At 51.0% G+C, this 14,004-nt stretch overlaps 4 protein-coding genes across 4 annotated transcripts; 1 reads left to right on the top strand and 3 right to left on the bottom strand.

The window, feature by feature from the left end:
• Positions 1-3,468: 3,468 nt before the first annotated feature.
• Positions 3,469-5,001, top strand: NEUTE1DRAFT_150451 (uncharacterized protein; the record flags this gene model as incomplete). Its single annotated transcript, XM_009858368.1, has 2 exons — positions 3,469-4,087; positions 4,133-5,001. 2 exons carry the CDS (start codon positions 3,469-3,471, stop codon positions 4,999-5,001), a joined length of 1,488 nt encoding a protein of 495 aa, XP_009856670.1.
• A 1,093-nt stretch (positions 5,002-6,094) lies between these two features.
• Positions 6,095-7,390, bottom strand: NEUTE1DRAFT_91978 (uncharacterized protein; the record flags this gene model as incomplete). Its single annotated transcript, XM_009858367.1, has 4 exons — positions 6,095-6,301; positions 6,477-6,614; positions 6,736-6,907; positions 7,353-7,390. 4 exons carry the CDS (start codon positions 7,388-7,390, stop codon positions 6,101-6,103), a joined length of 549 nt encoding a protein of 182 aa, XP_009856669.1.
• An 848-nt stretch (positions 7,391-8,238) lies between these two features.
• NEUTE1DRAFT_91976 (uncharacterized protein) lies at positions 8,239-10,614 on the bottom strand (the record flags this gene model as incomplete). The annotated part of the gene is made up of 3 exons (XM_009858366.1): positions 8,239-8,845; positions 8,910-9,931; positions 10,495-10,614. 3 exons carry the CDS (start codon positions 10,612-10,614, stop codon positions 8,761-8,763), a joined length of 1,227 nt encoding a protein of 408 aa, XP_009856668.1.
• A 1,179-nt stretch (positions 10,615-11,793) lies between these two features.
• On the bottom strand, positions 11,794-14,004 carry NEUTE1DRAFT_91974 (WD-repeat-containing protein slp1; the record flags this gene model as incomplete). The annotated part of the gene is made up of 2 exons (XM_009858365.1): positions 11,794-12,256; positions 12,315-14,004. 2 exons carry the CDS (start codon positions 14,002-14,004, stop codon positions 12,135-12,137), a joined length of 1,812 nt encoding a protein of 603 aa, XP_009856667.1.

Genomic DNA, 14,004 nt, shown 5'->3' with positions numbered 1-14,004 from the left:
CACAATGAGACAAAGCACTTGTGCATTGCCATNATCTAATCATCAAACGACGACTCTGTTTCCATGGGTTTTTGCTTGATAAGTGAAGAGTACGGCTTTGAAATTGGGTTTCACATTCAGTTTGTGGGATTCAAAGAATGAACATAGATGAAAAACCAGGCTGAGCAATGGCTGGGAGAAATCATTGTAGTTCACCATGACAATCTTCAAGTTGGCTCGTCAGATTTATGGCAGAAAAGGAGATGCTGGAAAGTGCAATCAATGGCATTTTAAATGTTGGCGGGGTATATGAATCGCCCTTCTGAGGTTTTGTCTTAGTCTTCGTCCTTTCTTCCAATCAACCACCCTTTGATCTCCGAGCCATTCGGAAAAAATAAAAAAAAAAATATAAAAATAAAATAAAAAAAAAAAAAAAAAAAAAAAAAAAAAAAAGGGAGAAAGAAAGAAAGGGAAAAAAAAAGAAAAAAAAAAGAACCGAACACTATCGGCTATGTTTCAGTGCGCAAGTGTGTCTGAACAATTCTTTCGCACACCTCGCCAGAATCGTTGTGGTAAGGTGATCTACACTACTCCCCAAGTGGTTGTCAAATGACCCTTGTCACTCGCCAGGGATGTCTCAACCGTCAGAGTCCGGGATGTGGGTGGAAGGAGGGGGACAAACAAACAAACACTCACACGGGACGGACCTTATCTATTATCCGCTAATGTACGAGTCTGGATTTGCACTGGGAAATAATCTGGAGGGGTTATGGGGGGACATGAAACGAAACAAACACACATCCAAAGCTTACCAGTCACCACAACCGGCGTCCGGATATGACCGTTTGGCGGGGTGCGGTGCACTAGCCGTCCGTGAAGCCTTCACAGTAGATTTCGTGGTCTGCTAGGATGTGCCATTGTTGATATGATTATGGGTGTGTCACTGGCCACAAAATCCGAGGGAGAACAATAACAATTTAGCTGAGAAGCGCCTCGTATCCTGGCCCTGATGTCTAGTTTTCCCTTTCTCGGAGAAAGGCTGGGGACGGACGAACTTTGTCGTTAGCCACGGAACTTATTTGACCGGCGCCCTTCTCAAACACTTGGTGGGCAATTGCCCACCGGCTCGACAAAAGTGCACAAAGCGAAGGCTGAAACACAGTCCCCTCAAGGGACACGTGAGGAGACGGCGGATAGGGCTGCGTAGCGTGACAGTTCGTCCGGTTTCTGATATAAAAGAACATGGGGGATGACGAGAACTTGGCATTGAGTGGGAGGCGAACGAGGGGTGATAAATATATCACAGAGGATAGGTAGAGGGCAAGGTGTGTGTTTGTGTGTAGAACACTACTACCTTTTAGCGCATGGGATTCTTCGTTGTGTTATTCCGATGATCGACGCGGCGGTTGTAGCTTCATGCGGCGCATAAAAGAGCAAGGGGGTTTGACGATGAGATCGGACCCCCATGCAGCGCTTAGTTTACACCATGATGTATTCGGTCGGATCTTCGTGTTTCGCTCGCGAATGGGAATTTGGCGTATCTTGAAAACGCCATCCCCATCAACGTGAGACAAAGAATGATTTCGTTTTGTTTAGAAGAAAGGGTTTGATACGTATACCTCTCGATATCAAATACCTGGAAGCGCGGGCGGCTAGGCGGCTATTTCAACCAACGAGGTGCTCCGAAGGGAAGCGCATTGATCTCCTTCGGCCTTGAAACAAAGCGGAGTTTCCATGGTCACGTTCGCTGCGAGTCAACACGTTCTGGAAGAGCTCTGGGGGACAGCCGCCGGAGAATCGTAGAGAACAAAATAATCAGGCTAGGCTCGGGCTGTCAGGAACCTACGGCAAGTCGTCGTTTGTATTCTTGCATCTTGCTGGGTGTAACGACTTGGAGTTGCCCACGGAGCGAGACAAGAAAAAAGATTTGGACTGGAGCAAGCCACGCGGACGTGGCGGAGGATCAATGATGACGAGGATAGACAAGGTGGGGCGTATGGGCTCCAACCCGGACCCGACCCTTGATGTCACGCTTGACGCCGCCCCACTACATCTTGGCTCTGCGGCTGTCGGCCATGGTGGGCAAGCGACGACCAACCAAACTGACAGCGTGCCTGCATTTTCAGAACAGACTAGCGCATCTCCACACCAAACGGTTCGTCGACGATGATCGGGAAGCAACGACATGGCAGATGGGCTCCAACGAACTTGTAACAGCTTGGGCAGTTGCACCACTTTGATCTGATTTCCATCCATTCATCTCTTTCTTGTCTGTGAACCACGTCGCATCCATCGGCCACCATGATCCAGTGAGCAAGTCCAGCCCCAGGGGCCAGTCGGTGGCTTGTGGGCTCCGTCCTTTCAGTTTCGTTTCAATGTGCCAGCCGCCAGTGGGTAATGGGCAATGGCTGGCTTGATGGTATGGACAATCAGGGCAATACGTAGTATGACTAGGTAGAGGTAGGTAGGTACCTCTAGGTATGCCGCGCGCAACAAGGTCATTTGTAAAGAGGAAGGACGGGAAGGGTGCTTTACACGGGTTGGCCTGGGACTGCATCCGTCCGTCTTTACACCATTCTCTCGTGACGCACTCCCCGCGCGTACACAAGCTCCTTCTCATTTCGGACCCCCGAGGTTTCAAGTGTTACGCATCCCGCCGTGCTACCGAATTTTGGTGTGTGTTCTGCTGGTGGCATCTAGATGCTGCTACATTCTTTTTCTACTCTCCCGTGTCGTCCAATATAACGTCCCAAGGACGAGCATCACGCATCCACCACCGTTACCCAGGTTTGCGTGATACTCTTTTCTTATTCACGGTCACCTCGGCTCTCACAATCCGTCTGATCATCGTTCGCACTCCTCATCATCTCGGTCCTTAGTCCTTAGTCTTCAACCCCCCCTGCATTGGCCTCGTGGGCTGGATCGACAAGAAGGCTGGTTCCAACTTCGAAAACTACGGTTCCAACAACAAGAATTATCTTCCTTTGACGACGGCAGCAAGTGAACAACACCAGGCCTTGGTCACTACCGTCTCGATAGTTTTCTCGACTCGACTCGAGCAGATTCTGCAGCCGCCGCCTTTGCTTGACGCTCGTTCCGACTTTTCTTTGACCCACCCGTCACGCGCCTGGGCCGGTGGACAATTTCATTATCGACCCGGCGCACCTGCCTCCTTCTTTATTGTGTTTCGTCGATAAAAGTCCCTTCGATTTCCCCACGACTTCAGGAACCCGTCACAATGGCCTATTGAAGAAGCACACACCAAATACAATAGGAGTCACCCCGCTCGTTCTCCATTCTTGTACCCATGCTGGTCATATTATACGCTGGACGTCGAACCAATTTAGACCTCGATTCTCTTCTTCTCCCAACGCCGATAGTGTTGCAGCACTCGCTTTCTGAAGCCGATTTCCTTCCTGCCTCTCACTCTTTTCGATAAACAACAAATTTTACAGCAACATCAGGCCTTGTCTCTGGAGACAGCACGCCATGAAGACATTTTCACTGAAAGACACTCGGGGCCTTCTGGTTGCCGCTCTTTTTGCCATGGCCCAACTTTCAGCAGGACATTCCTGGCCCGAACAAGTGAGGCGCATCGCACCAAACGGCACCTTGGTCGGACCACTGGGTTACTCGAGGGCTTACAAACCTGGGGACAATCAGTACATGCTTCTTGACAAACTCGATTCTGCTCTCCTTTATTTCCCAGACAGGGCAGTCCTCACTGATCAAAGCTACAATGTCGACTATGCAATGCCAAAGGCTGCCCCAGGAGATTGGGTAGCTGTCCAATACAATGAGAACGGCCACGTTTCGCTCGCAGAAGCACCCAATATCGGGAGGAACTCACCTGTAAATCGGGGTACCATCTACCTATATGGCACGACCAACAACGACCTAGCCGATGTCCGCTTCGCTGATGTTCACCTCAAATGGACGGCTGATGGCACCGGCGGCGATAAGAAGGGAAGGCTCTTGGCTACCAGGCACTTTGACGACGGTCAATGTCGTGAGCCCGTCGACAAAACATCTGGCGACCCCACAGGCATCAAAGCTTTCCGCCGGGCCAATTACAAGATTCCGCCCACAATGGGAGATCGCCTCATGTGTTAGTCGGACATCAAGCTCCCGGCCGACCTCAAAATTGGACAAGTGTACACAATCATCTGGGTCTGGGACTGGCCACAAACGCACAAGCGGGGCGTCGCCGTCTCTCCTTATACCTTCATCGAGGAGTACAAAGACCCTATAGTGTCAGTTCCCGAAATTTATACCGGAGTTGTCGATATCGAGATTGTCAACCCGTGCGACGAAAGCCTTGGTGAAGTTAAGGGTCCTGGATGCAAAAAAGGGGGCGAGAGTGACGTGCAGTTTGTGGAAACGGACTCCAGCAAAGCTGCTATCCGATCACAGATGGCGAATCTTTTCATGGTCAAGGTCCCGCAGAAAGGGAAGGCCGCGAAAGCTGGCGTTGACTACAACGAAGCTGATATCCCAATGGCTGGTTTGATTGGGGTAGAGGTAGTACCGATTCCCATTTCCAACGATATTCAGGCTAGAAACATGGCCCGACAAAAGAGCATGGCTGTAGGAGGTAACCTTAATGCTCCTTCTGCAACCCAATCTGGAAGCCCTCTCGCCGGCGGAGTATTTCTAAGCGCCTCCTCTTCGACCGCTCCCACTCCGTCAGCATCATCTACGCCTGTTTCATCGGCATCTGAAGCATCAAACTCGGCCCCTACTTCGATACCAGCCACTGTATCTCATCAATCCAGTGTGTCCGCACCGGCTAGCACCAACATCCCGACTGAAAAAAGCGGCCAAATTCCCGTCGCCGGAAATACCAAGTTTGTGAAGGTTACGCAGACCATCACCATACCCGCATCTACCGTCTACGTAACCGAGACTACCCAGACTGCTATTATGACTGCGACCATCCACGAGACCGCATACAACCAGACCACGAGCGTTGCCAGATTCCGTCGCGGAAGAGGCCAATGGGGCTTTGTTAGCAGGAATTGAAGTCCGTTGCCAGATCACGACAATGGCACACTGTTCGTAACGTTAGCGGGAAAAACGCGGCCCGTTGTGGGCAACAAGCCAACCTTTCGTGTCCTTCATCTGCCCTTTGATTACAGTTTTGAACAAGGGCATTGTTCGCGCAGAATACCATTCAAATTCAGGAAAGAAAACCAGTGCTTCATTAGGACTAGTCCACGCACTCCTTCACATTCCATTTTTTACGAGGAAAAAACATTCTGGCGTTTTGGTTCAGACGGGATATTCATGAAGCATGGCATTGTTGCATGGCTGGTCGGCCGGATTTGACGAAACAAGAGAAAAGAGAGATCTGAAAAAGAGGGCAACCTCGCTTAGGCATAAGTTGAGTCGAGCTTTTGGTGGGATTGAGCTGCCATGTAAGGGGAGGAATGAACTTTGCATTGGATCATGATGATGATGATCAGGAGGATGATAGGACAGGAGTTGTAAAAGTTAGGAAGTCGAGGGAGAGGCCAAAGGATCTTGCGGGTTCGGGATCTTTTTTTTTTTTCCGGTTTTTCTCCGTTTTTCAAGGTCAAATCACATTACTTCTCTTCTTCTTCTTGTTATGTTAAGATACCGCATACCAAATTTTTATCTGGCTTTCCATTCTCGCCGTTCTCTTTGAAACAAAAAAGCAGGATAGAGTCACTCGCCTTCCTGATGGGTAAGTATGTTATTCGTATACTTTCTTCTTCTTCCTCTATTTCTCATGGGCTTCATACTACTGTGTAGCTATGCGTCTTGCTTTGCTGTAGACTCCGAATCTCAAATGCTTTCGGGCCTGTATTATTCTACTTGGACTCTGTTTCTGTGTTCTGGCTTGGGTTGAGTGTTATCATGTATGAGATGATGATGATGATGATGATCTGGTCATGGGATTTGAAAATTGACAAGCTAAGTCCACGAGTAATATACTATCTGACATGGTAATCCCTGGGTATTGATATCATTGTCTATCTCCGTATTCCGGCCCTACCATCTTCATCCCAAACGGTGCTTTTGTGATCGCCAAGGAGCAATCACCGCCCATACCATCAGCCCATCCAATCACCTGTTTCCAAATCCCCAACTCCCCTTTTTACATCTCACCACACTGAGCAATCACCACATCCAGGTTTGGCACGTCCTTACCGCGGTATCCAGTCTTGGTGTTCTCCATCTTCTTGACGACATCCATTCCATCCACGACTTTACCAAACACGACGTGCTTGCCGTCCAGGAAGGGGGTCGGGACCGTAGTGATGAAGAATTGCGAGCCGTTTGTGTTTGGGCCGGCGTTCTTTCCGTTCGATTCAGTCAGTTTCTTTTTTTACCCTGGGTGGATATGTGATGAGGTAGGTAGATGGTATATAGAGGGAGGAAGACAGAGGGTAAGCGTGGAAGGAGAGAGAGAGAGGAACGTGTGTAGGGAAAAAGGAGTGTATGGAAAGAAGAGGAAGGAAAAGACTACTCACAGCCATAGAAAGCAACCCAGGCGTATCATGCTTCAGCAAGAAATTCTCGTCCGCAAAGCTCTTGGTGCCGTAGATGCAAGTTGAGCCGGTGCCATCGCCGTTGAGAAAGTCACCGCCTTGGCACATGAAGTTGGGGATCTGGTTTTTTTCTTTCCGTTAACATTCACCACCGGCCCACGTTTTTTTTTTTTCCCCCATCTTTCCCACGAGGACAGACACAATATGAAGAGGAAAGAACAGAATGAAAGAGGGGACATACAATCCGATGGAACTTGCTCCCCTTATACCCCTGCGGCCGACCGAGGTTGTTCTTGCTCTCGCCCGTGCAGAACTGCCGGAAGTTCTCGGCCGTCTTGGGGACTACGTCCTTGAAGAGCTCGAAGGTGATGCGGCCGAGGGGCTCGCCGCCGAGGGTGATGTCGAAGAAGACTCTATTTATGTTGTTGAGTTAGTTTACAGGAAATGGATTGTTAAATTTCTGGTATGACAAGACTTCTGATGGTGCGTGATGATTGTAGATATCGAGGAAGGTGGTCGAGTGGAGGTGTAGAAGTGTAATGTAAACTCTGGGGTTGTTGGTGCAGTGGTGATGGAAACAAGGTGTGGAAATGAGCTGCTTTGGAGTTCAAGCATAAAGGATGGGCGCGGCTCGGAAATGGGGGTAAATCCGTTCATGGATGACAAGTTCATCTGAAAACCAAACAACATTCGTTGAAAACGGCAGAAAGTAGGTGTTGTGAAATATGAAACATGTTCGCGGAGGATGATAACACGGAAGCTTGTTGAAGACTTCAACTTGACGAAGGAGAGACGGGAGGTACATGGGTACTTGATACAGCGCAGGTGCTAACGATCACAACAATAGCCGGGACTTACAGCGGGTTGCCAGAGGCAGGGAGAACGGTGGGTGCCATCTTTTCGGGCTTATTTTCTTGACTTGATCTGAAAAGTTCAACTCGGGGTAGTTCGACTACTATTCGTCGTCGAAATTCCAACTTGGCTGATTTCTTGGGTAGCGCGTGCGAATTTGGGTTTGTTATCGTCGCCGACTGGTGGTTTCGATGTTGTTTAAGACCACATGGAGTTTTGCGAGGGAGAGCTCGAGTGTTCTACGCAATCCCAGGTGCCCCGGTATTCTCGAGTTGTCTGACAGGTGGTTGGCAGCTTTCACCAGCTGTCAGTATTTGACGTTATGTAGGAGGCTGCTGTGACTTCTAGCCATCTCTCTTCCGACACTCGAAAGGTACCAGCTATGGCATAGTGTTATGAATTCATTCGACCGTTTCTCAATTTTGGTTAGAGAGATGGTCTGTCAATCACCGCCCATCAAGCCTTCTTATGTCATAATCCTGACTTTTACAGCTCCTTCCAAAACTAGAACAAAACCGCCCAAAACCTCGGAGTTCTCAACTTGGACTGGGATGGACGGTCGACCTCAGACTTGTGTAAATGTTTCGATTTTGAGTGTTACAGGTGGCAATGTATCGAGAGACGGGACAAGGGCAATACAACTGTCGTGGCACTTTCACTGCGTATTTCGAGTACAAGATGTAACCTGCAGCTACAAGTCGTAGCTATAATGTAAGTTGATGCGATTGGATCTTGACTTGACCAAGTCCGACGCCTGAAAGTCAAGCTCGTGAATCAAGTACTAATAATGGACTACCGTCCCCCTTGGGGAGGAGTCAATGCCGTAGATCGCATACCACAATGAGAACAAATTGTACAAAATTATACACGTAGCGGTGTCGGCATAGGGGCCTGACGAAATTTTAATATAATTTCTAAAGCTGTCCGGAATTCGCACCTAGGTATTTGAAGACCATACCTCGCCAATCTCTAGAAATACCCATCTGACTTTATTCCCTCCAAAACTCTTCGTACCTTCCATTCCCACTACTTCCCTGCTCATCACAAAATTATAATGTCCTTCCTCCTGGACGCCCTTTTCCTGTCCCTTCTATCCCCTCAGCCATGTACTAACGATGCCAACTTTTCCCCATTCAGACCATGGTGTACCCATATGTGATGATAGCTAGTCTAATTCCACGTCGCGTCAAGTAAAGCCTGCCTTTATAGAGGCAACTAAAGAGAAGTAGGAGGGTTATTTCTCGCCAGATGCCACCCCCCTAGTATTATCATCATACCGGCATGGGTTAAGAGGGTATGTATGGCCTGAGAAAAACTCGCTGCCAATCACGAATTCAAGCCCATGAACAGCTACGCAGCTGGTAGCTAATTAAGAAGACCCATGTCCCCGTCTGAAGGGCAACATGGGCATCTTTTACCACTCATATTCCCCATTGGCCTTATGGAAGACATATTCCTTGCCGTTGACAGTCAAGACGCCATCCTTAAGGGTGCACTTCCTATAGAGATTGTTAGTAGCTGCTTCCTCGACTCGTATCACACTTTCATGAAAGAGATGCTTACCACTTATTCTTGACACGCTGCACCTTGTCATACAAGCAGAGCATGATCCAGCCACTAGCCTCATCCTCTTCGTCGTCGTCATCCCTTTCATCCTCAGGGTCATCAAGATCCGAGTTGATGGCATCTTCGTCAAATTCGTCATCGTCCTCATCATTTCCATCAAGCTGATTCGGACCACCGGCGGCGGCGGCACGGCGACTCTTGGTGGCGTTACTCCTCTGCTTGGTGGCTTCCTTCAACGGAAGCATCAGGCCGCCTCCTTCCCTCTGTTTGGCTCTTTCTAGAAGCTGGGCGTGAAGCAGGTTGTCGATCTCGACGCGACCCATCTCGACCGGATTGCCATCCGCATCGCGACGCATCATGACACCGTCAAATCCGTCGCTGGAGCCATCTACCTGCGCTCCACCGAGACCGTTCTGCTGGTTGGGAGGCTGCGGCTGTCCAGGCTGCCCAGGCTGCTGTGGTATGCGCTGCTGCATCTGAGCGGCAACAGTCTGCTGGTATTGCTGCTGTGGGCTAAACTGCTGCTGCTGCTGCTGTTGCTGTTGTTGGAGTGGTGGTGGTGGTGCCTGTCCGGGAATCTGAGGCTGTTGAGTTTGCTGGTGAATAGCGTTGATGGAAGCCTGGGCCTGCGATCCGTACCGATTTGCGATGGCTTGGGCAGCCCGCTGGGCAGCCATACCACCACGAGCAGCGTTGTTTCCAGGGTAGGCGGGATGCATCATGGGCTGCATAGTGCCCGGTTCTTGCTTGATGGTAGGCTCATTCGCCATGCCTGGTTCACTCTTGATAGCGACGCCATTGCCGTTGGGCTGGCCGCCAGGAAGAGACGGGGACTGAGCGGCCGTTTGTGGACTCAGGGTCGACTGAGTGTAGTTGGCCGTTGGTTGCTGGGTAGCAGCCGCCTGCGCATTAACGGCAGAAGAAGTGTTCTGCGTGGCCTGCGCCGGCGGTGGTGCTTCAGGCTTGGGGTCCCAAGGAAACTGAGCAATGTTGAGCTGGGACAGCTTGTGTTGCCATCCCTATCAAGACACGTTAGTTACATGTTACCAGCAAGGAAAAGGCAGTGCTAGTTTCTGCTGTGTCATGGAATAGGGTGCTCGTGCTTTTGGGGATACAGAAGACGAAACACTATGGATGCTGTACAAAAAGAGTTCATATTCATGCGCTCGGGCGGCTTGGGGCTGACTGGCCGTGATGGCCACCAGCAAGCGGCACGTGCTGCTGCACTTGGATGGTCCAATCGGAAGCGACGTCATGGGAGAGGGGAAGCCTGACTGGGAACTTAAAAAGAGACCCAAAAGGCCCTGGGTCGCCCGCCCCCGAATACTGCCTGCTCCTCCACCCTCTCTTTGCGCTGCGGAGGCCAAGGTCGCCGCAGAGGGAGCCAACGTCGAGAAACCGACACTTGTCGTCGACACAACGAGTGTAGCACTGACGCTGGAGCTTGCTCGCTCATCGAAATGAATGCAGAATAGTATAGGGCATAAAAAAACGACAAAACACAACACCGGGAATCGACATTGTGGGAAGGAAAGATGCGACGCGGATGAGGGAAGGACGGGGAAAGTCAAAAATGGTTCACCTTTTTTAGTTCTTCCAGAACACTATCGTCGACACCATTCTCTTCGAAGTCGACGCGCACAGCGTTGATCACCTCGTTGATGATGTGCTCGTAAACGGTACCGACAGCCGCGTTGGACATGGTGACTGACTGATTAGAGCGGAGGTGATGGACGGATGTGCGTATTGAGTGCTGGCTGATTGGGTGAGGCTTGCGTGCCTGCTGTTGACGATGCCTTCCTGAGGCGAGGGGATGGACAAGAGCTAATTGCCTGTTTGCGTGGGTTGACGTTTGCGGCTGCTCGACTGACGGGGACACAAGAGCCTCCAGTTGATACTATGATGCTTGTCTTATTCTTCCACACGATGACGGGGACGCGTTTATGTCAGCAAACCGAACGCCCTGCTTGCTGCTGTTCTCTCCTTCTACGCCGTCGTCTCTCAGCGCGGACTCAAAAAAGACAGTTGGCGATATTTTTGTTGGAATCCCAAAGGTCGCGTGTGTGACGAGAGAGATCTGCCTAGATGTTATGTTGTGTGTGGAGTTGGCGTGAGTGAGTGTGAGGTGGTCGGGGACTCGTGGGTTGTGCGGATCCAACGATGCGAGAAGTCGCCGCCTTTTTGAGAGGTTCTCGTCCTTGAAACCTGCGCTCGGTACTTCTTCTTCTTCTTCCACCTTCTCACGCTTTCTGAGCCGCCGTCAGACTGCACTCTAGGAACTCTTTCGTAGTGAATTGTATTACTAGTTGGTAAGGCGCAATATCCAGAAGTGCTCGGCAGTGTTGCAACAGCGTGGATGTGCTGTCTTGATTCACGAGCGGATGGCGCTTCAGTAGGTGTGGTGAAATGGGTAAGTTTAGACTGTCCTGCCATTCCCGCTTTGAAGTTTCCCTGGCCACCCCCCTGCTTAGTCAGCCGGCCGCCAACCTGAACAGCCGGAGCCGCGGCTACTGCCACTGCCGGTCTGACGGCAACGCGCCCGCAGTGACTGACTACCCTGTACGCTGAAAGCTTGAGGTTGCGCCCTGCAACAGTTCAGCCCTGCAACCCTGCAGCCCTGCAATCCCACTCCGTCATAACGGCCCGAGGACGGGATACCTAGAAGCGAACAACATGCCCCCTGGGTTGTCAGGTACAGAGCACCTGGTGAATCGCTTCATTCCACAATTTGATATGGGATCAAATCTCTTCACCTGCGCAAATCGTTTACACTGTTGGCTCGTGTAAACACCGGCAGTGAAGCCGCAATTCAACCCACAGTCCGATACAATCCATTCATTGCTCATGACGTCCCGCTGGTGATGTACCATTTTTCTTTTTTCTCGACTCTAGTGATACTACATATTCCTATGCCATACAAACTTGAACAGTTCATAGAAGCAAGGTTCTGAACAATTACCGTACAATACCGATCTGACATGATCAGGTACAGATGGAGTATGTAACTTTTGATACCAATTTTCTTGTCATCATAACTTCGTGATCCAGCCAAAATCCTTCCATGCATGTGCCCGCTTCACCCAATGGCCTCGTGCAGGCCGGGCTAGGAACCAAAGCTGTCAAACCCTCCAAAACGCCGTGCTGAAACGACCAAGTAACCCGAGAAAACAAAGCAACCGCTGCCAACCCAAGCTGACGTCGTTATATAAACAGTAAAAGCGCTTAGCGGATTGTCATCTGCTTCGCCATGGTCGCCTTCGAAGATGTGCCAGCGCCGCTGATACCAGCACCAGAGCCAGCCTTCTTCTCAAAGATCTTCCAGAACTTCAAACTTTCGTCGGCGGCTAGTAATCCCGGTCAGTATGAGCTTCAATCAGCTATTTTCACACAGACTTCACTTACCAGCTGTGGCGAGCATCTGCCCATCGGGACTAAGACAGCTATGGAGGACTCGGCTCTCATGAGCAGGAATCTCAACATTGCGGACCAGAGTGGGGTAACTCCAGATGCTGAGCGAATTATCCGGGTAACCGCTGGAGCTCACGATTTCGCGATAGTGAGGGCTCCATCGGAGACTGGTGACCTGGGAGCCCGTGTCGATGCTGTTGACGCGTGCACCGGAAGTGGTGTTCCAGAAATGAATGTGACGATCGTAGGCACCTCCACCAGTGGCTAACAGATTGATGTTCCAAGGGCACCAGGCGAGAGCCTTGACGGCAGCTTTATGGTTGGTCTTGGTGAACTTTGGAACAGCAAGGGACCGGGCATCCCAAATCGATACAAGATTGTCGTTTCCGCCGGTAGCAAGCTGGGCGCCATCAGACCGCCACTCGAGGCCGCAAACCTCCGATGTATGCGAAACCAGTTCAGCCACCTTGTGCTCGGCGATACGGACATCATGGTTGAACACCAAACCGCTTCGTGCACCTGTCGATAAAAGATGCTTGCTCCAGCCCATAACACCAACTCGACTGTCATGACCAAACATGCTGCGGATCTTGATGCCTTCGGCAACATCCCAGATCTGGACCTCACCGGTGCCGAGTCCCACGCCCACGTATGCTCCATCACCGGACCACTTGACACTGCTCACGTACGTGTCAGGAGAAGTTTCCAGCAGGCAGTTGACAGACCCCTCATCAGCCGACCAGACATAGACGTTCCGTTCCAGGCCAATGGCGACCTGGTTGCCCGAGCTCCAGTCCAATAGGTTAAGGTAGTAGTCGTCAATCAGACCAGGAGCATCAAGGACACGCTCAGGAGCTGTAGCGACGCGGCGTCGGAATTGTGCTGACGAGTTGGCGGCCTTCAAAGGGCGATTGTATTGCTGGCGGAGATCGATGGGTTTGGAGGACTCGGGAGGAGCTGGTTTAAACTGCAAAATTCGAGTGTTGACGTTCATTCCGCAGGCATTAGCCAATGAGTCTTGATACGCGACGGTGTTGGGAGATGGCCGGGCGTATGTCTCGGCCTCATCGTCATCGAGGAGCAGGGAATCGAATTCAAGCTGCTCAGTAGCATCATCTGCAGGAGTGGCGAGGGCTGTCGAGTTGGACGATTCGCCGTTCCTGGACTTTGGCCGCTTCTGATCCCGCATGTTAAGCTTTCCGGAACCACCATTGGCAATAGCCGAGCTTGAGCCTCGGTTGGGGATGAAGCGATCGGCATTGAGAGTAACGGTCGTCTTGATCGGCTTTGCCTTGATCTTGGTCTTCTTCGGCTTCGGGGTAGGTGCTGTCTGAGTTTGTTCCTGCGCCTGAGCGCCAGTGCCGGTGAGAGTGAACTCGGATACACCAAGCTCGAGAGCTTTCTTGGGAGTCGACGCTCCGCGAGCAATATTGGACTTGGGCGAGTCCCAGTTGGTCTTGGTTGAGGCCGCTCGTGCAAGCTGCGAGCTAATGTTACCAGGGTAGACCGTCTTGGAAGGTGCTCGCTGGCCATCGTTGCTTGTCTTGTCCTTGTTAAAAGGGGAAGAGTTGACGTTCGCATTATGATGAGGAGAAGGGGTCAAGGGCACACGGCCGCCGGCGGTGCGACTCGAGAAAAGACCCGTATGGGACTTCTTAGGTGTCGTGACTGATGGAGTAGCCAT

The sequence above is a fragment of the Neurospora tetrasperma genome, assembly GCF_000213175.1.
Source record: "Neurospora tetrasperma FGSC 2508 unplaced genomic scaffold NEUTE1scaffold_81, whole genome shotgun sequence".
In the NCBI taxonomy this organism is placed as follows: domain Eukaryota; kingdom Fungi; phylum Ascomycota; class Sordariomycetes; order Sordariales; family Sordariaceae; genus Neurospora; species Neurospora tetrasperma.
Note: the sequence above shows the minus strand (reverse complement) of the source record. Positions and strands in the feature narration are given on the sequence as shown.